The 26145-nt window shown below is 39.0% G+C and overlaps 1 protein-coding gene across 1 annotated transcript in view; it reads left to right on the forward strand.

The window, feature by feature from the left end:
- The window catches only part of LOC113224956 (NIPA-like protein 2), a 100376-nt gene that overhangs the window by 48444 nt on the left and 25787 nt on the right, over window positions 1-26145 (forward strand). The window contains exons 4-5 of the mRNA XM_026454958.1: window positions 3929-3988; window positions 21803-21924. Coding sequence (XP_026310743.1) covers window positions 3929-3988; window positions 21803-21924 — 182 coding nt within the window. The remainder of the gene's footprint in view (window positions 1-3928; window positions 3989-21802; window positions 21925-26145) is intronic.

Below are 26145 nucleotides of genomic sequence, written 5' to 3' on the forward strand. Positions count from 1 at the left end.
TTACTTAAGCAATCAATTGTGTGTGTGTTCTGTTTTCATGCTTTTTAAATGATTAATCTTGAAATGCTCTATTTTTGAATATTAAATTTTACTATAGGAATAAAAGTATAATAGATTTCCCCCTTTTCTAGGTGTTCATTAGGCAATGGTTATTGTTATAGCAACTACTAAAAAGTGTTGGGCTTGACAGACCCTCTGATTACAAACATAGATGAGAGTACTTCAGTTTACGTTTTTCTCATTTGAAAAATTTACTACTCTTCTTAAAAGTCATGTTATTAGCTATTGCTCAATACTGCCTTTTTGCTCATCACAGCTCTCATTTTAGCATGTTTTGCAAGATAAATGAGTTGAAAGTAAATACATCTTAATAGAATGTTCTTTTTTATTGCCTTTTTTACTAGATAAATAAAACTAAAATATCTTTTTGTTCTATTACCTAAAAATTTTGTAGAAAATCTCATGTTCTCTTAAAACAGAAAAAAAATGTTATTGGCTGAATATGGAAGTGCATTAGACTTCTATTATCTTTCAGAAAGGAAGAGTAGCATATTTATGTTTCAGAAAATTCTGACAATTATTTTATAGCAATTGATATAATTTGATACAAGTAGTGTATTTCCAGTTTTTCGTTACCAATCATGTCCTTTTTGCTTTTAGCAATGAAATTATTTCCCATTTAACATTTTCCCCTCTTCCTTCTGAAAGTAAATGTATTAAGAAACTGTGGCTTAGCAACAAGAAAAGTAAAATGATGTTTTCTTACTTCACGGGAGCCAATGGGGTATAGTGTACTAAAAAGAGCTCTGGACTGAGAGTAAGGAAATATGGGTGCCTGTTCCAGCTCTGCTGTAATGTAAATGTGTTTTAAATGGATGGATCAGTGAATAGACAAACAAATTCTTTGGACCTCAGTTTCCCAATTGTCAAGTTTAGAACCTGGAGTGGATTATGTCTATGTCTCCTACTAGCTTAAAATCTCCTCATTCCATGTAAGCAGTGTTTCCCTTCTTACTATAATCCTTTGTTGTGAAATGGTCACCTCAAGGATTGTTAGAATGGAACACATTTGGGATGTGTTAACGCAGCGACACTTCACCTATTTTTATTGCTAATCTATCTCCTACTTAGACACATCCCTTACTTAGTTACACAGGAAGTCTGGGATTGGAGGATGGGGTAGGGGTTCATGTTTTTAATACCTTTTCTCATGCTCTACCATGTGAAATTAGTTTCCCTGGATTATTTTGGTTCAAATCTGAAATAGAAAATTTGTATACATTTTTATACCTATCCCAAATTAATTTCTTAATTTAATGAGCCATATAGTCATGCATTAGTTTATCTACAGAAAATCTTGCTTTAATGTTTTAAAACCACAACACTCAAACTCATGCTTGATGAGCATTTCCCATGCCTGGTTTACTCTGTGTGAAGCTTCCTTTCCTATAACTAACCTGCCCAGGAAAAGTTTTGAAGGACAAAGATCAACCAGAATGAGAAAATGCTAAGTTGAGACAAAAAAAAAAAACCAACAGAGACAAACAGCATCCCATCTTATCCTGCATGAGGGTTTCTGGTGTGGACTTATTTTGTTTTCGATAAACTGCCAGAATATCAGATATAGGCACATTCAAATTTAACCACACCATCTGTTTAATGGATTATTATACCAACATTAAAATTATGTCTATGAAGAATTCTTGATGACATGGCAAATTGTAATGTGTTGACTGAAGAAACTGAGAAAATAAATTTGCCACTAAAGTTTGATCTCAACTGAAGAGAAATAAAAACACCAATATATTAATGGCTATTTTCTTTACAGGATGATATTATTTTATGATAATTTTCTTTCCTGTACTTTTGCTTTTAAAAAACAAACAGCAAATAGTTTTTGTTAAAATTTTACAGCATATATTATGTTGCTTTTTTTTGTATTATTACAATTTTGGATTTTCCCATGCCTATACTCATAGAGAAATGGTCCCATAAGAGGAACAACTCAAAGAGGTTCAGTTTAACCCTGATACCTGAGGTGACAGTAGCAGACCATGGATCGACTGTATGGGAGAGAGTCCAGTAGTGTCACTAATGGGAAAGAGAACAGCTGCAAGGCTGAGATTCCATACTGTCTCATTTCATTTAATGAGCATTTATTGAACACTTTTTATGTGCTAGATACAGCTACTCACTGGAGATCTTAGAAGAATAAGAAGACATATCTCAGATTAAAAGGAACTGATGGTCTTTCAGGGGAAGACAGGCATATAAATCTAGGTGTAGTGAAAAAGCTATATACAGGGGTAATCAGAGCATAAGGGTAGCATGATCAGCTCAGCCCAGGGGAATCCAGAAGTGACACTTGAGTCTAGAGCTGGTCACAAGGACAGGGCAGAGCTGAACATGTAAAAGCTATTAAGCATGAAACTGCATGGTGGATTCTGGGAATTATAATTACTTCAGTAAGGTGGGGCTACAGATTATCAAAGAAATAAAGACAAATGTAACCAAAGCATCAGAAGCAAAATCATAGCTCTTCGAGTGTTCGGCTTGGTAGTGTGGCCTTTGTCCTGTAGACCAGACACTTAGGGGTTGAAAGCAGTGTATTTACATCAGATTTGCATTTTAGAGTGATCACTCTGGTGGTGGTATGGGGAAAGGGGAAAAGGGGGAAATGCAAGGTCAGAGAGAAGCTAATGGTCTAAGCCAGAGGAGAAGCTGCCCTGAGCTTGGGACAGGGCTGGTGATCACAGGAATGAAGATTCGGGAACAGACCTAACAGAGAAGGAAATAAGGCTGGTTGCAGTGGCCCACGCCTGTAATCCCAATACTTTGGGAGGTCGAGGCAGGAAGATCACTTGAGCCCAGGAGTTTGATGGCAGCCTGGGCAACATAGTGAGACCCCATTTCTACAGAAAAATTTTTAATTGGCTGGGAGGGTGGCATGAGCCTGTGGATCACTTGAGCCTAGGAGTGCAATGTTGCAGTGAGGTATGATCTTGCCACTGCACTCCAGCCTGGGCAAAAGAACAAAATCCTGTCTCAAAAAAAAGAAAAAAATAGAGAATGGACTACAGACTTCGACCCAGTGACCTGTTGGATGTGGATCGTCAAATAGAAGAGAAATAGGAGAAATCCTGGGATTCTGGTGTTAGTAAGTAGATACAGGAATTGTCGGAACAGGAATTATGGGAGGAGATGCTGGGAAATCATGAGTTTCAGTTTAGCACATATTTAAAGTTCTTCCTGTCCTTCTTTCTTTCTCTTTTTTTTTTTTTTTTTTTTTTTTTTTTTTGAGACAGGATCTCATCTGTCACTGAGGCTGCAGTGCAGTGGTGCAGCCTCATGGCTCACTGCAGCCTCAACCTCCCAGGCTCAAGAAATCCACTCACCTCAGCCTCCCCAGTAGCTGGGACTACAGGCCCATGCCACCATGCCTGGCTAATTTTTTGTATTTTAAGTAGAGATGGGGTGTTTCACTATGTTGCCCAGGCTTATCTTGAACTCCTGAACTCAAGTGATCCTCCCAAAGTGCTGAGCCTTACCGGCATGAGGCACTGCACCTGCCCCATCCTTCTTTCTTTCCTTTCTATCTCTTCCTGTCTTTCTACCCTTTCCTGCTCTGCCTTTCTTCTTTCTTTCTATTCATTTGTTCTGTCATTTAGTAAACTTTTATTAAGACCTCACAATATACAAGACACTATCTCAGCCACATCCGTTGTAAACCACGCCAATTTCCACATATCCTCAGCCACAGGGGAAGAAAGGCCTTTTTACAGCCACAACTGCTGAATGTCTCTGATCAGGACATAGCTCAGCAGGCATAAAACACAAATTGCTTAAAATTGCTTAACTTCTTTCAAAAGGCATTGCGTAATAGACACTTTTATATTGGAACTACCACTAATGGCCATTTTCTTTCTAGGTAGTGCCATTATTTCTGTTACATTTCTGAAAGACAATTTGAGAGCCTCAGATTTACTAGGTAAGTAATTATTTAATTCATGTAATTGTAGCATTGCTTGATCAGGAAATAATACTATCCGTAAAAAGTATGTGCAATAAAAGCTGGAAACAAATTACTGAAATGGGTGTAAGTCTCATTTAGAGACAAGCATTATTCTCTCTTGGAGCTGCCATCTCTTCTCACATGAAATACTTCCATTTCTATTGTGAACACTGCTAAACGTGATCAATTTTTGCTATAGCAAATTATCAATTAATAATTATAATGAATTATTATAAAATAATTTATAATGGATTATTATATTAATCAATTGAATGGATTATATTATTATAATGCATTGAATTATAATTTCATATCATTTTATTATTATAATAATCCATTAAAATGCAAATCCTTTAGGCACTTTAAATAAAATAATGCCTCCCCTCTTCCAGGGAGATCATTTTTTTTTTTTTAATTTGAGCTCTAAATGTCACACTAGTGTTGGTATGTTGAGCATTTGTATATTTTACCATGGGTCTTTATAATAATATTGATGTTATAAAATTGTATGAACACAATAAAATTCAATGAAAACATCTGTGTTACCTAATAGACTACCACACTCCAAAGGATATATTTGTTATATTGTTACAAGAAAGTATTGCATAAAAATGAAAACCACAAAAAATTTGCTGCACGAACTAACTACAATTTATATTTGGCTTTTCCCAAAAGTAGCACAAAACATTGTTCTTAAATATTTTATTTGGACATACAGTTATTAATGGAAAATGACAGTAGCTTTCCTGGCTGTAAGAAACATTTCTGATGTATGGCAAAGCCATCATTTATGTATTGCATTTTCCAGCCATTGTTGGAAATATCATTGGTGAGAAGCATTATAGAGAATCATATTTTCTTCCGTGACAGAATCCTGTTTGAATTGCTGCTGACATATGATAATGAATACAAATACTTTAGGCACTTTAAATAAAACAATGCGTCCCCTCTTCCAGGGAGATCATATTTTTTTAAAATTTCGAGCTCTAAATGTGACACCAGTGTTGGTATGTTGAGCATTTGCTTTCCCTGATCATGTTTCCCTTGAGCATAATGTCTTGAAAATGTTTTCTCTTTTTCTTTTCCTCCTTGGTTTGATTCTGCTAGTAGAGTTTTTAGTCAACATTGTCAAATTTTTCATGGTTAAATGTTTTTCTAAATGCATTCATATGTGGATTCTATCTCTCCCAATATACTATTTTTCTATACCCTTTTTAATATATTGTGGTTTGTAGAATCATTTGGGGAAGATGTATGGACTCAGAAATAAGAATAGCCAATGCCTGATGCAGTGGCTGATGCCTATAATCCCAGCACTTTAAGGCAGATGGATTGCTTGAGTCCAGGAGTTCAAGACCAGCTTGGGCAATATATATAATAGCCAGGTGTGGTGGCATGTACCTGTAGTCCCAGCTACTTGGGAGGCTGAGGCAGGAGGATCACCTGAGCCTGGGAGGACAAGGCTGCAGTGAACCAAGATTGCACCACTGCACTCCAACCTGGGCAACCTGAGTGAGACCCTATCTCAAAAAGAAAAAAAAAATGGTAATGAACATCGATTAGAAAGAAACTGTATCAACTAATGAGCAAAATAACCAGCTAACATCACAATGACAGGATCAAATTCACACATGACAATATTAACCTGAAATGTAAAAGGGCTAAATGCTCCAATTAAAAGACACAGACTGGCAAATTGGATAAAGAATCAAGACCCATCAGTGTGCTGTATTTAGGAGACCCATCTCACATGCAGAGACACACATAGGCTCAAAATAAAGGGATGGAGAAAGATCTACCAAGCAAATGGAAAACAAAAAAAGGCAGGGGGTGCAATCCTAGTCCCTAATAAAACAGACTCTAAACCAACAAAGATCAAAAGAGACAAAGAAGGCCGTTACATAATGGTAAAGGGATCAATTCAACAAGAAGAGCTAACTATCCTAAATATATATGCACCCAATACAGGAGCACCCAAATTCATAAAGCAAGTCCTTAGAGACCTATGAAGAAACTTAGACTCCCAAACAGTAATAATGGGAGACTTTAGCACTCCACTGTCAACATTAGACAGATAAATGAGACAGAAAGTTAACAAGGATATCCAGGACTTGAACTCAGCTCTGCACCAAGCAGACCTAATAGACATCTACAGAATTCTCCACCCCAAATCAACAGAATATACATTCTTCTCAGCACCACATCACACTTATTCCAAAATTGACCACATAGTTAGAAGTAAAGCACTCCTCAGTAAATGTAAAAGAACAGAAAGTATAACAAAGTATCTCTCAGACCACAGTGCAATCAAACTAGAACTCAGGATTAAGAAATTCACTCAAAACCACTCAACTACATGGAAAATGAACAGCCTGCTCCTGAATGACTACTGGGTACATAACGAAATGAAGGCAGAAATAAAGATGTTCTTTGAAACCAATGAGAACAAAGATACAAATACCAGAATCTCTGGGACACATTTAAAGCAGTGTGTAGAGGGAAATGTATAGCACTAAATGCCCACAAGAGAAAGCAGGAAAGATCTAAAATTGACACCATAACATCACAATTAAAAGAACTAGAGAAGTAAGAGCAAACACATTCAAAATCTAGCAGAAGGCAAGAAATAACTAAGATCAGAGCAGAACTAAAGGAGATAGAGACATAAAAACCCCTTCAAGAAATCAATGAATCAAGGAGCTGGTTTTTTGAAAAGATCAACAAAATTGATAGACCACTAGCAAGACTAATAAAGAAGAAAAGAGAGAAGAATCAAATAGATGCAATAAAAAAATGATAAAAGGGATATCACCACCGACCCCACAGAAATACAAACTACCATCAGAGAATACTATAAACATACTATGAACACCTCTACGCAAATAAACTAAAAAACCTAGAGGAAATGGATAAATTCCTGGACACATACACTTTCCCAAGACTAAACCAGGAAGAAGTTGAATCCCTGAATAGACCAATAACAGGCTCTGAAATTGAGGCAATAATTAACAGCCTACCAACCAAAAAAAAGTCCAGGACCAGATGGATTCACAGCCAAATTCTACCAGAGATACAAGGAGGAGCTGGTATCATTCCTTCTGAAACTATTCCAATCAACAGAAAAAGAGAGAATACTCCCTAACTCATTTTATGAGGCCAGCATCATCCTGATACCAAAGCCTGGCAGAGACACACACAAAAAAGAGAATTTTAGACCAATATCCCTGATGAACATCTATGCAAAAATCCTCAATAAAATACTGGCAAACTGAATCCAGCAGCACATCAAAAAGCTTATCCACCATAATCAAGTGGGCTTCATCCCTGGGATGCAAGGCTGGTTCAACATACACAAATCAATAAACGTAAAACAGAACCAAAGACAAAAACCACATGATTATCTCAATAGAGGCAGAAAATGCCTTTGACAAAATTCAACAGCCCTTCATGCTAAAAACTCTCAATAAATTTGGTATTGATGGAACATATCTCAAAATAATAAGAGTTATTTATGACAAACCCACAGCCAATATCATACTGAATAGGCAAAAACTGGAAGCTTTCCCTTTGAAAACTGGCACAAGACAGGGATGCCCTCTCTCACCACTCCTATTCAACATAGTGTTGGAAGTTCTGGCCAGGGCAATCAGGCAGGAGAAAGAAATAAAGGGAATTCAATTAGGAAAAGATGAAGTCAAATTGTCCCTCTTTGCAGATGACATGATTGTATACTTAGAAAACCCCATCATCTCAGCCCCAAATCTCCTTAAGCTGATAAGCAACTTCAGCAAAGTCTCAGGATACAAAATCAATGTGCAAAAATTACAAGCATTCTTATACACCAATAACAGACAAACAGAGAGTCAAATCATGAGTGAACTCCCATTCACAATTGCTTCAAAGAGAATAAAATACCTAGGAATCCAACTTACAGGGATGTGAAGGACCTTTTCAAGGAGAACTACAAACCACTGCTCAATGAAATGAAAGAAGACACTAACAAATGGAAGAACCTTCCATGCTCATGGATAGGAAGAATCAATGTCATGAAAATGGCCATACTGCCCAAGGTAATTTATAGATTCAGTGCCTTCCCCTTTAAGCTACCAATGACTTTCTTACAGAATTGGAAAAAAAACTACTTTAAAGTTCATATGGAACCAAAAAGGAGCCCGCATTGCCAAGACAATTCTAAGCCAAAAGAACAAAGCTGGAGGCATGATGCTACCTGACTTCGAACTATACTACAAGGCTACAGTAACCAAAACAGCATGGTACTTGTACCAAAACAGAGATATAGACCAATGGAACAGAACAGAACCCTCAGAAATAATACTACACATCTACAACCATGTGATCATTGACAAACCTGACAAAAAGAAGAAATGGGGCAAGGTTTCCCTATTTAATAAATGGTGCTGGGAAAACTGGCTAGCCATATGTAGAAAGCTGAAACTGGATCCCTTCTTTACACCTTATACAAAAATTAATTCAAGATGGATTAGAGACTTAAATGTTATACCTAAAACCATAAAGACCCTAGAAGAAAACCTAGGCAATACCATTCAGGACATAGGCATGGGCAAGGACTTCATGTCTAAAGCACCAAAAGCAATGGCAACAAAAACCAAAATTGACAAATGGGATCTAATTAAACTAAAGAGCTTCTGCACAGCAAAAGAAACTACCATCAGAGTGAACAGGCAACCTACAGAATGGGAGAAAATTTTTGCAATCTACTCATCTGATGAAGGGCTAATATCCAGAACCTACAAAGAACTCAATCAAATTTACAAGAAAAAAACAAACACCACCATCAAAAAGTGGGCAAAGGATATGAACAGAGACATTTCTCGAAAGAAGACATTTATGCAGCCAACAGACACATGAAAAAATGCTCATCATCACTGGCCATCAGAGAACTGCAAATCAAAACCACAATGAGATACCATCTCACACCAGTTAGAATGGTGATCATTAAAAAGTCAGGAAACAACAGGTGCTGGAGAGGATGTGGAGAAATAGGAACACTTTCACACTGTTGGTTCAATCATTGTGGAAACTAGTTCAATCATTGTGGAAGACAGTGTGGCGATTCCTCAAGGATCTAGAACTAGAAACACCATTTGATCCAGCCATCCCATTACTGGATATATACCCAAAGGATTATAAATCATGGTGCTATAAAGGCACATGCACATGTATGTTTATTGTGGCACTATTCACAATAGCAAAGACTCAGAACCAACCCAAATGTCCATCAGTTATAGACTGGATTAAGAAAATGTGGCACATATACACCATGGACTACTATGCAGCCATAAAAAAGGATGAGCTCATGTCCTTTGTAGGGACATGGATGCAGCTGGAAACCATCATTCTCAGCAAACTATTGCAAGGACAAAAAACCAAACACCGCATGTTCTCACTTAAAGGTGGTAATTGAACAATGAGAACACTTGGACACAGGAAGGGGAATATCACACGCCGGGGCCTGTCGTGGGGTGGGGGAAGGAGGGAGGGATAGCATTAGGAGATATATCTAATGTAAATGACGAGTTAATGGGTGCAGCACACCAACATGGCACATGTATACCTGTACAAACCTGCATGTTGTGCACATGTACCCTAGAACTTAAAGTATAATAAAAAAAAGAAAGAAAAAAGGTGAAAAAAAAATGACCAATACCTGAGTTTTATAAACTAAAAATTAGTTCCTAGATACATTATTTTTCTCATTTATCAAGTGACTTAAGGGAACTTTCAATCCTTTTATCTAATATCTGTCATCTTTTATAGTTAATGGTTGAATAATGATGAAATTAACCTAAGGTATTTAATGACAGAATGCAGATATAAAGGGGGATTTGCAAACTAATCTTGAATATTCGTGATAAAAGGATGATTAAGACAGAATCCCTGTCCTGAAATAATTTATAGTCCATGATAAAATATATTCATAAATAAGTTTTTTTAAGTAGAAAAGAATATGTGCCATAATGCCATGAGTCTTTAGTTTAGAAGTGTTTCTGAATCAGCATTGCTGAGATTTTGGGCCAGATCATTCTTCATTGTAGGGGCTGCCCTGGGCACTGTAAGATCTTTAAGATCCCTCCTGACCTTTACCTACTAGATCCCTCTAACATCCTCCCACTCAGTTATGACAACCAAAAATGTCTCCAAACATTCTGAAATGTCCCCTAGGGGACAAAATACTCAGGTTTAGCTCTGTTCTTCTCTAGCTGAGAAGATCAGAGAGAATTTTTTACAGCAGAGATAACATTTGAATTGGTTCTGACAGCTGGGCAGGACAGGCATAGGCTACATCCAATAATTTGGAGGAGGACATACAGAGGGAATAACATGAGAAATGTTAACAAAGGTATGAAAAGGTAAAGTAAATTTCTATTTCATACTCACCATAACTCTTGCCTGTAAGGCTTAGGAAAAAAAGTAAATGTAAGTTGTAATTATGGAAAGGAAGAAATAAAAATATCAATATGTACAGTTTATTTTATTATATACTTAGAGAGCGCATTATCAACTAAACATTACCAGAAGCAATAAACCAGCTCTCAACATTAAAGGATCTAAATTAAACTGACTCTCATAACTTCAAATCTGGATTCAACTCTGGCTATCAACTGTATGGGCAACCTAGTATTACTTAACTTCTCTAAGCCTCACTTTTCTGACAAATATATAAGATAGTTTTGAAGATCAAATTAATTAATTCACATATAAGTACTTTGAAAAATGCAAAGCTTTGTCAATATATTTGTCATAATTTCTATCACCACCTTCATTGCTGAGAGATTCCTAAGAAGTAGTACTAAAAATGCAATATAAGGAAGGGGAAATACACACACACACACACACACACATACATATCAAAAAAACAAACTAACAAAATAAAACTTTTAAGTAATTATTTGGGATTCTTTGCTAATTCCTCACCTTTTTTTTTTTCTTTTGAGATAGAGTCTTGCTCTTTTGCCCAGGCTGGAGTGTAGTGGCATGATCTCAGCTCACTGCAACCTCCACCTCCTGGGTTTAAGCAATTCTCCTGCCTCAGACTCCCAAGTAGCTGGGATTACAGGCACATGCCACCATGCTCGACTAATTTTTGTATTTTTAGTAGAGACAGGGTTGCACCATGTTATCCAGGCTTGTCTCAAACTCCTGACCTCATGATCCACACATCTCTGCCTCCCAAAGTGCTGGGATTACAGGTGTGAGCTATCGTGCCTGGCCTACTTCCACATCTTTTAAAAGCAGCTAACATTTATTAAACATTTACTCTTGCCAAATACTATGTTAAGTGTTTTGCATGGATTATCTCATTTGAATGTAGGAACAATCCATTTACAGAAGCAAAATCTGATACTTAGAAAGGTTAAGTAACCTGCCCAAGGTCATATAACTAGTACATGATAGACCAGTATCCTAACAATGGCAATCTGGTATAGCTATAGTATAAAGTTAGGGTGAGTCTTTAGTATCAGAAAGCTGTTATGTAACCTTATATAACCCTTCTCTTTTTTCTTTTTTAAGGCCATACTGAAGGAACCTTATGTAACCTTTGCAAAGTTACATAAATAAGCTTTTTAAGCTTCAATTTTCTAATCTTTAAAATAAAGATAATATTACATACCTCACAGGATTAAATGAGTTCATATATGTAAAACTCTTACAACAGAGCCTATCACATAATGTGCTCAATAATATTAGCTATAATTGTCATTATTACTACTACCATCACCCCCCACCACTGTACTCTACTTATTAATCAGAGGAAACCTTGATTAGGACATTTTTGCCAACTTTAGGAATCCAGGTAACCTTTCCCACAACTCTGATTGGGTGCTTTGTTTTGTTTTTTCCTGCCTAACTTAATGCTTTTGGAGTAGGGCCATATAACTCATAAGTCATATTTATTTCATACCATAGTTAAACATGACCAATTTTTGCCCTTAATCTAGTGTACTAGGAATGAAAAAAGGGTTGAGTCACCTATTCTATACCCTTGCCTCCAACAAGTGATATCCTAAGATTATCATTATCTGAGATGTAGCAACCCACTTCATACCTAGGGAAGTCCAAGGAAGGACTTTTCCCCAACCCCTCTCAGAAATGTGTCAAGTCACATGTATTTGCTCTGAGCCTTTGTTGCCGTTGCCTTGAGAAGATGTAGCTTTTCCTGTTAAAAGCAAAAAAAAAAAAAAAAAAAAGCGTCTTTTACTTCCTAGGGACTAAAACCAAACAGGGAAAAGAGTAGTTAGTGATGTTTTTTAAAGATTAACATATGAACATGCTAAAAATTAAATTATCAAAATGTGTAAAGGAAAATCATTTATTTTTCCCTGTTTCAAGCAAATGGAAGTTTGTTATTCATGATGGAACAAATGAAGATTTGGGGACCATGTGGAAACAAGCTGAACTAATTTATTGCCAAATGTTACTCTGTGACTATGAAGCTTTTCACCACTAGTCTCAAAAAATGACCTCACAAAGCTATGTCTGAAAGCAATCGCCAAGTATTATTAAGTCAGTGACAGGTTTTGGACTGTGCTCTGATTCTTAGTGGATTAATTATTTTAATGATTATTTTTCCTTTAAAAAGTAAAAGCACCAGATTTCTCTCCCCTTCAATCAGCTGAAAACTAAAGGATTTTCTTCCCGCTTCTCCCTTAGACATCAAAAGCACCAAATCATCTGTGAGATCCCAGTTGATTTAAGACCAGATAGAGTCATCACAGAAATAAAAATGACAGTCAACTCATCAGCAATTTCCAGAGACCAGCAATTTGATTACTTCAAGTCACCTAGAAAGGGTTTCCCTAAATAGAATATGACGAGATTAATAGTGAGAGGAGGGCTATTTCCTTCCTTCCATTTCCCACACCAGAGGTCAGCTTGATTTGGAGCCAGTGTCTAGAATACTAAACTAGCTAAATGCCCCATTGTCTCTGGTTGAGAAGACAGATCGACTGTTATGGTTGCAGAGCTGCCTCAAGAATGGGAGCCTTTCTGATGGACTACTTGAATTCACCACATCATTGAAATTTTCAATCGAGGGCTTCTTCAAGGTTTTGCTACCATAAGCCTGAGGAATCCAGAGAGATTGTACTTATGGAAGGGTATTCCAAAATGGTTTGATGTTAAGGAGTCCAATTTATTCTTTAACTCCTGTTGTCCCACGAAAGCAATAACTGGACTCCCACTGACCAGGAGACATATTGCAGGAACCAAGGGGATTAGACTGCAATCTTGGTTGCAATCAGGTTAGCTGAATAAGAAAAACTCTTAAGGCTCCTAAAAGTCAGGTCAGACCAGATTCCAGAAGTCAGCAAATGGGCAGTTAATATTAAGTAGCATCCAGCTGGAGAGTGGACAAAATTCATGAAGATTTCAGGTTTTAGTTCAGGGAGAGAGGAGCTTGGGAACCAGGATATCTGTTGTGGAAGAACTGTGCAAGTAGATCTTAGATTCCAAGGCTTGCACAGGTGACGGACTCCACAAGTTAGAGGTGCCAGTGAACAGAAGCTTCAGAAGGAGCCTGATTCTGGGGTGTTTTCCTCCAACTACATTCTTGGTGCACAGGTATCTATAGAAGACTTTTGCAACAGAACACTAGTAGCCTCCTGAAACAAAGGCATGCTCACAGCTGGATCCAGTTAAATGTCAAGTATTTCCCAAAATATAAAATATTCCCCAAAACACTATTTCAGTGCAATATAAATAGTCAAATATGTTTAGAAAATATGACAACCATATCCTCCTCTGGGAGATTTACAGTGAATGCTAATACATTAGGATCGGAGAGGTTTTCCAGTAAAAGAATGATTTAAGTTTGTTTAATTCACCTCTTCTCAAATACATTTGCTTTGGGACCTTTTTTGGTGGAGCATCTGTCTTACGAAACTGGTTCCAGGGAATACCAGTTTGGGAATACTCTTCTAAAGGAAATTTAGGGCCAGAAAAATTACCTGAGACCAGTCAAGGACCCCAGGGACCTTTGCCGGGAACAATCAATTTCTTTTATCCCCAGTGAGGATGCTGCATACGGCCTCAGGTTGTGCTCTGTACAGCTCCTAGGGGTGCCACTCATACAGGCTTCAATGTAAATGACAGCCCTGAGCTGTCCATTCAGTGGCCTTGATTCTTAAGGCAAATATGAGGCAGTGGAGTATAATAGTTAAGAAAATAGACTACCTAGGTTCCAATCCCAGCTCTCCTCTTCTTAGCTGGAAAATCCCAGGCAAAATAACTATTTCTTCTGTGGCTCAATTTCCTCATTTGTCAAATGTAGATGGTAACAGTTTAAGAGTATACATTATATAGTATTCATATTATATGTCATATACTATACAACCTATGTATAGTAAAAGTTGTAACAGTATAATAACACAAGGGTAAATCATTTTCACAGATATGTTGGAAGGATTAAATTAGTTATGTATAAAGCATTTAGAACTGTGCTTACAAGTGTTAGTTATTACTATTATAGTTATTATCATCACATTTTAGCATGATGCTGATTATAACATAACTCTCATGTCAGCCATACACATCTATGAACTCAATAATTTTAAAAACAACACCTAAAAAAATTATTACTGGCTGGGCAGAGTGGCTCACACATGCAATTCCAGCACTTTAGGAAGCCAAGGTGGGAAGATCACTTGAGACCAGGAGTTCGAGACCAGCCTGGGCAAAATGGCCAGACCCTATCTCTACAAAACTTAAAATTAAAAAAGTAGCCAGTCATGGTGGCACATGCCTGTAGTTCCAGCTACTCAGGAGGCCAAGATGAAAGGATCACTTGAGCCCAGAAATTCGAGGCTGCCGTGAGCTATGATTGCATCACTGTACTCCAGCATGGGCAACAGAGTGAGACTGTCTCTATTTAAAACAAAAAAGATTACATTCCCTTGGCATATGTCCTCCCAGTATAACTAGTGTATCTATTATAAAAGGCAGGGATTTGCTTGTTTACCTGTTTTGCACAAATATCAAGTTTATAGGGAGAGTTTTTTTTTTTAATATTTGTGTATGTTATCAAGCTAAATCTAAGATTCCCAACAGACCATTATAGACTTCTAAGTGACTTGAGTTGTATTTGATGAGAAAAATGTATTTGCTGCAGGTTTGGGCATGAGGACAGAGGATGGCATCCCATGCTTGTATTGTGGGTAGCATCTAGCATCTAGACATTGCCTCTTACCTGCAGCTTACCCACAGCTGTCTGGCTGCTGTTTTATGTCCCCTCCAATATCCAGATCTTGGGACTCTATGCACCAGTTTCCTGAGGCTAGCTGTGGGTAGCAAACATAGGACTGCTATTTTTTCCTTCTTCTTTGTTATGTCTGTTAGTTATGCCATGTCCTTCTTTCTGTTTTCTTTGAAAACCAACAGCAAGAAGTCTTTGCTAGGCATTCAGAAAACACTAGCCAATTCCTTCCCGCTCATTCCTTCCATTATCAAATTGGGTTATCTCCTTAGAGACAGCCCCAGTGATGGTCCCTGATCATCCCAAGGCTATAGTATTAGAGATACAATTTTGGACTAATTTTTAAGCTTAACTCAGATGGCCATTGGCTCATGGCAGGCAGTCAGCATCCTGAGATGGATCTATCCAGGATCCGCTGTCACATCAGGCCTCTCAGTGGGCTTTGAAGCATATTCAGTTCCCTAGACTGGCCTCTTGCAGAGCCAAATTCCTGGGATTTTGCAAGTATGATGACTTAATTTGTACCTAGAGATGAGGAAACTGAGTCACAATGGAGTAAATAACTTGCCTAAGCTCTTCCAGGTAGCAAGTAGCAGTGAAATGTGAATTTTATGAGGGCAGTTTCAGCTTGGATTAGACTCCTGGGATCCAAGTCTTGACCTAAACTGTAACATTTCCCTGGGTGAGGAACATGTTGGTGATACCCTGCTTCGTTTTGGATCTTACATGTCCAGACAAAGGAGGTGGAGCAAGATGGCTGAATAGAAGCCTCTACCAGTCGTCCTGCCTGTAGGAACACCACATTTTACAACTATCTAAACACAAAAAAGCACCTTCATAAGAACCAAAACTCAGGTGAGCAATCACAGTACCTGGTGTTAACTTCATATTGCTGAAAGAGGCACTGAAGAGGGTAGGAAGGACAGTCTCGAATCACCAACACCACCTCTCCCACATCCGCCAGCAGTGGCCAAGTGGCACAGAGAATCTGCGCACTTGGAGAAGAAGAGCACAGTGATTATGGGACTTTGCACTGGAACTCAATGCTGCCAACACTGACTAGAGCTCAGCTGATGGCCACAGAGGGAGCATTTAGACCAGCTCTATCCAGAGAGGAATCAACCACCCCAGAGGTGTGAACTTGAGTTTTGACAAGCCTTGCCACCGCAGGCTAAAATTTCTCTGGGGTGCTAAATAAACTTGAAAGGCTGCATGGCCACAAGAACTGCAACTCCTAGGCAAGTCCTGGTGCTGTGCTAGGATTAGAACCAGTGGACTTGAGGGGCATATGATCCAGTGAGACAACAGCTGGGAAGCCAAGGGAGTGCAGACGCCACTCCTCCCCCAGCCCCAGGCAGCACAGCTCAGAGCTCTGGGAGAGCCTCCTTTCTTCCACTTGAGGAGAGGAGAGAGAATAAAGAGGACTTTGTCTTGCAACTTGGACACCAGCTCAGCCATAGCAGGATAGGGCATCAAGCAGAGTCCTGAGGTCCCCATTCCAGGCCCTAGCTCCTGGATGACATTTCTTGACACACCCTGGGCCAGAAAAGAAGCCACTGCCTTGAAGGGAAGGACCTAGCTAGTCCTGGCAGGATTCATCAACTGCTGACTAAAGAGTATTTGGGCCCTGAATAATCAGCAGTGGCAGCCAGACAGTACTCACCATGAGCCTTGGGTGAGACTCAGAGATGTATTAGTTTCAGGTGTGGCCGAGCATATTCACAGCTGTGGTGGCTGTGGGGAAGGACTCCTTCTGCTTAAGAAAAGGAGATGAACAAATAAAAAGGATTTTGTCCTACAGCTTAAGTACCAGCTTGGCCACAGCGGGGTAGGGTGCCAAGAGGGCTCTTGGGGTCCCTGATTCCAGGTCTTGGCTCTTGGATGACATTTCTAGACCTACCCTGAACCACAGGAGAGCCCACTTCCCTGAAGGGTAGTGCCAGGCCTGGCAGCATTCACCATAAGCTGACTGAAGAGCCTTTGGGCCTTATGTGACTATTGGCAGCACCCTGGCAGTACCTGAGGGTGGTGGACAGAGGAAAGACTCCTTTGCCTGGGGAAAGGGGAGGGACAAGTAGAAAGGACTTTGTCTTGTGGTTTTGGTGTCGACCTAGCTGCAGTAGAATAGAACACCAGGTAAATTTCTAAGGTTTCTGACTCCAGGTCTGGCTCCTGGACAGCATCTCCAGACCCACCCGGGGCCTAGGGGAACTTGTCACCCTGAAGGGAAGGATACAAGCCTGGCTGGCTTTGCCACCTGCTGATTGTAGAGCCCTAGGACCTTGAGCAAACATAGGTGGTAGCCAGGCAGTGGATAGAGCAGGCCTTGAGCAAGATCCAATGCTGTGCTGACTTCAGGTCTGACCTAGTGCAGTCCCAGTGGGAGTGGCCACAGGGGTGCTTATGTCATTCCACCCCTCGCCCCCAGCTCCAGGCAGTTCAGGACACACACACACACACACACACACACATACACACACACACACACACACACACACACAGGGAGAGAGAGAGATATTGTTTGGGAGAAAGTAAGAGAAGAGAACAAGAGTCTTCTCCTGTTAATCCAGATAATTCATCCAGATCTTATCCAAGACCACCAATATGGTACCTCTACAAATATGCAAGAACTACAACATTACTGGGCTTGGAGTGCCCCCTAATGTAGATATGGCCACAGTGACCAAAAACTTAGATCACAACACCCAAGTTCATTAAAATACCCAAAAAGCCTTCCAAAGAAGGAGGATACAGACAAGCCCTGACTGCAAAGACTACAATAAATATCTAACTCCTCAATGCCAAGACACTGACAAACATTCACAAGCATCAAGACCATTCAGGAAAACATGACCTCACCAAACAAACGAAATAAGGCACTAGGGGCCAATCCCGGAGAGGCAGGGTTATGTAATCTTTCAGATAGAGAATTCAAATAGCTGTTTTGAGGAAATTCAAATAAATTCAAGATAACGCAGACAAGGAATTCAGAATCTTATCAGATAAATTTAACAAAGAAATTTTTAAAATTCAAAAGAATCAAGCAGATATTCTGGAGTTGGAAAATGCAACTGACATACCAAAGAATGCATCAGAGTCTCTTAACAGCAGAAATGATCAAGGAGAAGAATTAGTGAGCTTGAAAACAGGCTATTTGAAAATACAGTCAGAGGAGACCAAAAAAAAAAAAAGAATAAAAAGGAATGGAACACACTTACAAGATCTAGAAAATAGACTCAAAAGAACAAATCTAAGATTTATTGGCCTTAAAGAGGAGGTAGAGGAAGAGAGGATTAGAAAGTTTATACAAAGGGATAATAATAGAGAACTTCTCAAACCTAGAGAAAGACATCAATATTCATATACAAGAAGGTTATAGAACACTGAGCAGATTTAACCCAAAGAAGACTACCCCAAGGCATTTAATCATCACACTCCCAAAGGTCAAGGATAAAGAATCCTAAAAGCAGCAAGAGAAAATAAACAAATAACATACAAGAGAGCTCTGAGACTTCTGGCAGCAGACTTTTCAGAGGATCTTACATGTCCAGATTACTCCTTTCGGCAAACAGGCCAGCAGAAGGTAAACTAACAAGTTTCCTCAGTCAGAAATCTGTGTCTTTTAAAAGAAGGAATATATGTAACTTTACTGAAATAAAAATAGCAGGAACTGATATTTCATATCACTTTTAGAAAAAGGTGGAATATAAATAAATTTAAAAGGAATTTATTTAAGGAAGTGCAAATGACTAACACGAAAAATGTGCATATAACTCATAAAGGGAACAGTAAATCACATAAATATAAATGATGCCAAATAAACCAGCATACAACTGGTGGCAGTTGTCCAGAACTGCCTTTGTAATTATTGCAGATAGCTGAAATAAAAATTATTAAGAAGAAAGAATGTGTGACCTGCTGAATTGCCATAAAGTTACTTAGCAGATGCACAGTGATGTGAGGCCCAAATGAAATAATATATGTGAAAGGAACTTAGAAAGTACAATTGCAGCCGGGCATGGTGGCTCACTCCTGTAATCCCAGAACTTTGGGAGGCAGAGGCGGTCAGATCACCTGGGGTCAAGTGTTCGAGACCACCCAGGCCACCATGGTGAATCCCCATCTCTACTAAAAATACAAAAATTAGCTGGGTGTGGTGACATGTGCTTGTAGCCCCAGCTACTCGGGAGGCTGAGATAGGAGAATCACTTGAACCCAGGAGACAGAGGTTGCAGTAAGCTGAGATCACACCACTGCACTCTAGCCTGGGCGACATAGCAAGACTCTGTTTCAAAAAAAAAAGAAAGAGAGAAAGAAAGAAAAGGAAGGAAGGAAGGAAGGAAGGAAGGAAGGAAGGAAGGAAGGAAGGAAGGAAGGAAGGAAGGAAGGAAGGAAGGAAGGAAAGAATAACTGTAAAAGCATCAGCCATTTTATATTTTTGAAAAGTTTTGAAATGCAATGAAATATACCCCATAAATATATACACCTCCTATGTACCCACAAAAATTAAAAATGTTTAAAAAGAAATGCAATGAAGATATACATTGATAGGGACAGTCATGGAAGGCAAATGCAGACGTGGATGTGAAGTAGGGAGGGATATGTCGGGATGTGAAACAGGGACAATATTGGAAAGTTATTCAGTAAACAATACTACCTCTGTGTGATAGAATACCAGTAGACTTAAAAAGAATGACACCACCCTGCATATATTGATGTGAAGTATCCTCCAAAATGTTCTAAGTAGAAAAAAAAAGCAAGATACAGAAAAGCTTATATAATATGCAATTATTTATGAAAAAAAAAAACTCATGCACACTTATACACACATGCATAAAACATCTCTGAAAAGAAAACCCCAGGAACTAGTGGTGGTAGTGACTTTGAGGAGGAAAACTAGTGAACCATCAGGGTGTATGAGATTTAACTTTTCACCAGTCCACCTTGTGTATTGTTGGAATTTTGCCATATACATGTGTTGCCTACTCGAAACTAAATTTAAATACAAGAAAGTTAATAGAAATTAGATACTATTAGTAGAGATAAAGAAGTATCTGATGGAGAAAATTGATATAACTAGAAATTTGGATTTCACAAAAGAAACACAAGTATCTGAGACATTTTAAAGTATATTAAATGGATTTACGCTACTTTATCATACCAAGTTTAGAAAACAGTTTTTTTTAAATCTCTTCCTCCTAGGGACCTACTTTTGAACAATTATGTAATTTTTTTCCAAAGAAAAGACATGACTGATGAATAATTTTCTCCCAAGTTCTTACATATGGTTTTATCATTTGCTTTTATTACAGTGTTTAATAATGTATATTGTTTTTTGTTTCTAAAGTTCTCATTCAAAATAGCTTTAAAGATTGCATATAAACTGTCTTCACAAAGTATTACAGAATAAATCGTTACATTAGAGGAAACTTCCTTGTAGCTTCCACAATACCCTGATTTGCTGTTGTCTAGGTTTTGCGAAAAATCAAATGCTATTTGTTTCCAGGAACTAGAGTTCAAAACCTAAGTCATTTGCATAAGAGGAACAGGAAATTGGTGACTTCAAATTGTGAGACTTTGTAGACAAACCAAATTGTTTCAGGTTGGAGTCAATGTTGGTTATAAATTATATCCACAATAGCACTGACCTCAGAGATGAAACAAGTTGAATTATGTTTTCAAGTGTGCTATCTAAAATACACTACTTATATCAGGGTTTTTTTCAGGCTGCTAATTATATATAAATAAGCACTTTTCAACATTATTTGGAAAGGCAAGTCCTCCCTTCACCCCTTCTTCGGTGGCCTCACCCCCTAACCCCTCTTCAGTCATTTTAAGTAATGCTAAACCGATGGCAGTAACACACTCCTTACATAGGTTTATGACGTGGTTTCTATTTTATTTTATTTTATTTTATTAAGCTAACCTTGGAATTCTATATTCCAGACTGGATTAATTAAACTCCTATAGCAAAGCCAGCATTCACCTTTGTTATTGCTGCTAAAACGAATCCAATAAATGGCAGTGATTAAAGATGCTCATTACCAGAGTTTCAAATTATTAAATCACCTGAGTGTGTTGAAGTCTCCAGGGATGAGTGAGCGTAAAGCAGATCATCACGTGATGGGTTTCCCTGTCCTCTGGACTGTGCCATCTAGATCTAGACAGATCTAGAAATGTCTAGATCCATCATGCACTTACTGGCCCATGAGGAAACGGTCAGCTTAGGATGTGTTTTCACATCTTCATAGCACATATACTGATCTTCCCGATCACTGGGAAAAGCTTCCCTGAAGAGGCCGGGAGTCGTCCAGAACAACAGAGAAAAATTGGAGGTTATGTCCTACCCCATCCATCCCCCAGCTCTATTCCCCTGTAAAGGGAATGCCTTCAGGTGAATGTGGATGCTATCCAGGGATGGTTTGATGAAACAGAGTATAATAGGGAGGGGCGACTGGCACTTTTACAAGTAATGATCAGTCTCTACGCATTGTCTGCGTCAACAAAAAGCTTTAGGTTGGTTTCAATTTGGTTTTTCTTTTCAATTTTATTTAAAGGTATGACACTGGCATTTGCAGGAACATATTTACTGGTGAACTTTGCTCCAAATATAACTCAGGCAATCTCAGCAAGAACAGTGCAGTATTACTTTGTCGGATGGCAGTTCCTGATCTATGTGGTAAGAATTCTAAATATTTTACTATCCCCAAATCTGTATCATCCAGACCACTAGTACATGCAGATATTAGAGAACATAACCTTTTCCTTACCAGCACTAATATCTTATTAAAATCTAAATGTATTTGACCGACACCAAAGTATTTGTAATACTAAGTCAGCAATAGAAGCACCCTTAGTTTTCCAGGTATCCTTTCCTGGAACAATTTCCACATCAATTAATCCAGCAAGTTCCAAAGCAACATGTTTTAGGATAACTCCGAGTAAAACAAAACATTCCCTTCCAAGTTGAAGGGACAATACTTGAGGACACATTTTGCTTTACTGAACTTTATTCAAAATAGGGGTTCTCTTCAAAAAAGTCCTTGTTTTTTATGGTTGCATAGTATTCCATGATAGATATGTGCCACATTTTCTTAATCCAGTCTATCATTGATGGATATTTGGGTTGGTTCCAAGTCTTTGCTATTGTGAATAGTGCCGCAATAAACATATGTGTGCATGTGTCTTTATAGTAGAATGATTTATAATCCTTTGGATAAATACCCAGTAATGGGATTGCTGGGTCAAAAGGTATTTCTAGTTCTAGATCCTTGAAGAATCACCACACTGTCTTCCACAATGGTTGAACTAATTTACACTCCCACCAACAGTGTTCCTATTTTTCCACATCCTCTCCAGCATCTATTGTTTCCTGACTTTTTGATGATCACCATTCTAACTGGCGTGAGATGGTATCTCATTGTGGTTTTGATTTGCATTTCTCTAATGGCCAGTGATGATGAGCGTGAGGGATAGCATTAGGAGAAATATGTAATGTAGGTGATGGGTTGATGGGTACAGCAAATCACCATGGCATATGTATACCCATGTAACAAAACTGCACATTCAGCACATGTATCCCAGAACATAAAGTATAATAATTTTTAAAAAAAACTTGATAGATGTAGACAAACTGCCCTCCAGAATTTCCATATTCATTTATATTCCCATTAGTACTGTCACCCAATACAAAATATTTAAACTTGTATATGTCTCTCTTTTATTATACTTTAAATTTTGTATCTTTAATTTTCCCAGTGAAAAAGATTAAAGTGATTTATTAATTTTTTTAAAGTCCTTGTTGAGATCAATGCCACAGATTATCTGAGAGGAGCACACAACAGTACTACAATGCCAACAGATGTGTAAAAGAATCAAATGAGGCTGGGCACAGTGGCTCGCGCCTTTAATCCCAGCACTTTTGGAGGCCGAGGCGGGCAGATCACTTGAGGTCAGGAGTTCGAAACCAGCCTGGCCAACATGGTGAAACCCCATCTCTACTAAAAATACAAAAATTAGCAGGAGTGGTAGTACACACCTGTAAACCGAGCTACTTGGGAGGCTGAGGCAGGAGAATCGCTTGAACCTGGGAGGTGGAGGTTGCAATGAGCCAAGATGGTGCCATTGCACTCCAGCCTGGGCGACAAGAGCGAAACTTTGTCTCAAAAAAATAAAAAGAATGAAATGAGCTGATAGAGAAATATGAAGGCGTTAACTGGGTTATCTCGCTTGATGCAGTGGCTGTATCTGTAGGTATAAAGAGAATATGATCAAAAGGGTTGATATGCAACTTGTCACAGAAGTTGGTACAGATTGGGGAATAATAATATTCTAGGTAGGGTAGGTAATAAGAAGAAAGCTGGGATAGTCTAGCTGAGCATTTAACCAAGAACTGGTTTGGTAAAATAGTTGTGAAAACAATAAAAAGAATCAGGCTGGGCATGGTGGCGTACATCTGTAACCCAACAGTTCGAGAAGCCAAGGTGGGAGAATTGCTTGAGCCCAGGAGTTTGAGACCAGTCTGGCAACATGGCAAGACCTCATCTCTACAAATAATTTTAAAAATTAGCCAGGCATGGTGGTATGCACCTGCAGTCCCAGCTACTGGGAGTTGAGATGAGAGGATCTTGAGCCCAGGAGGTCAAGGGTGCAGTGAGCCATGATTGCAGCTGTGCACTCCAGCCTGGGTGACACAGTGAGACCCCGTCTCAAGACAAAGAGGAAAAAAAAGAATCCAAGCACACAGAATTATACACTATTAGGATTAGAAATGACCTCAAACGCTAACTGGTCTAACCTTCTGCCATTAAAACAGGTAAAATAGTATGATCCTACTTTATATGCCTAGTATTGAAAAGTGTGACATTGGCATTTACAGGGATGTGTCTACTGATTAAATTTGCTCTAAGTACATGACTGAAGCAGTTCCTAGTGTGTATGACAAGAATTCTACATATCCTACCATTTCTGATATGTATTCTGACCACTAGAACACAAATATCTACCGATCTTTTCACTTTCATTTCCTTTTCTACTCCTTTCTCTTGCCCTACAAAGATACTTAGGTTTCTCTGTTTTAAAAAAATTCTCATACACTACACACCCTTTTAATAAACTGCCCAATTTCACTCCTGCCATTTACTACCAAGAATGTCTTCAAATAGTCTACTCTTGCTGGCCCTGTCCACTTCCTCAGCTCCCACTGACTCTTCACTCATTTCAATCTGTGGATGGGTCTGTGGGTCAAAGGAGGTAGGGGATTTTGCCAGTAGAGGGAACAGCAGACAGATACAATAGCCTGCATTATGTGGCTGGAGGGGGCTCACTGGTCAGATTTGTTTATTAGGAGGAGCTTGTAGCCACAGTGTTGATGATTAACAGAAAGGAGAGGCAGCCTTGTTAAGATGCTGCTGACACAGTCCAAGCAAGAGATGATGGAAGCCTGAATTAATGCAATGGGAATGGGAATGTAGAAAAGGACCAAGTTCTAGAGGCTTTACATTCCCAACGGGAAGGGGACTAGGAGTGACGAATTAGGGTGTAGGAGAAGTCTGGAGAAGTAAATCCCTCTTCATGAATTGCCAAAGGAATTGCTTTTTTTGATCCTGATTCTTCTCGAACCTTATGCAGCATTTACTGCCTGGCCCATCATCTTCTAGAACCTCTCTCCTCCTCGCTTCCTCCAAATGTTTTCCCTGTTTCTCTTCTTCCTCTGTAACTAATCCATGCCAGACTCTTGAGCACCTCCTCTTCCTCTGCCTCACTTCTATTGATGCTGCACACTCTTCCAAGGTCTTCTAAAAGAATCCCATTGCCCCCCCACCAGCACCCTTTTTAAAGACTTCTTAATCCAGACCTACCTCTCCTTCCCAGGCACCTCCTGGGCTCCAGATCTATATTGTCATCTGTCCACATATTACTCATCCCTGCCTGGGCGTCCCATCGTCTCCTCAATTGTAACATATCAAAGAACAAACTATCTTCTCTCCCAGACTCTCTCTTCTCTTCCATGTCAGCCTCCCATACTGGAAACCTAAACTACACATGACTTCTCCTCCACCCTCATTCCTCACTCCTACCCCTGATCCTTTTGGAAATGTAAAGTCTCTTGAACTTGACCCCTTTTTCACATTCCCATTCCTGTTGCATTAACTCAGGCTTCCACCATCTCTTGTTTGAACTGTGTCAGCAGGCTCTTAACAAGGCTGCCTCCCCTGTTGTTCATCAACACTGGTACAAGCTCCTCCTAATAAACAAATCTGACCAGTGAGCCCCCTCCGGCCATATAAGGCAGCGCTGTTGTACCTGTCTGCCTCCCCTACCTCCTTTGACCCACAGCCCCATCTCCTTATGACCCCTGAAAACTTACCCTCATGGGCATGTCTCAGATTGGACCTCTTTATCTATTTACCTGCCTGTCTTATTTCAGAAGACCCTGCACTTCTTCAGGACATGAACTAGTACTGGTTGATCAATGAATCAATCAGGCCATCAGTCACAGTGCCCTGCCTATTTAAATCCCTGATCCTCATACGTTATGGCCCCAAAATCCATTTTCATAGGCCTTATTTCTACCCTAGTGCTGTCACTTCCTAGCTCTTCCCTCACCCCTGCCTTCCTTCAGCCTTTAAGATTGGGCTTCCCAACTCAGATCGCCTTCCTCGGGTCTGTCATACTTTGTGTCAACCCCTCTGCCCCATTATCTTCCTACTTCTATGCCGCACTCAGTTCTTTAATTATCACAGCTTTTGTCAGTCAATGATAAGCACTAGATCTCTGTGATTTACTGTCTTTTATACTTTACAGAAAATTTCATGATAGTCCAGACTTGAAGCCCTACCAACAAATTATTACTCTTTGCCTACCAACAAATTATTACTCTTTGCCTACCAAATTATTA

This window comes from Piliocolobus tephrosceles, chromosome 7 (assembly GCF_002776525.5).
Source record: "Piliocolobus tephrosceles isolate RC106 chromosome 7, ASM277652v3, whole genome shotgun sequence".
Taxonomy (NCBI): Eukaryota; Metazoa; Chordata; class Mammalia; order Primates; family Cercopithecidae; genus Piliocolobus; species Piliocolobus tephrosceles.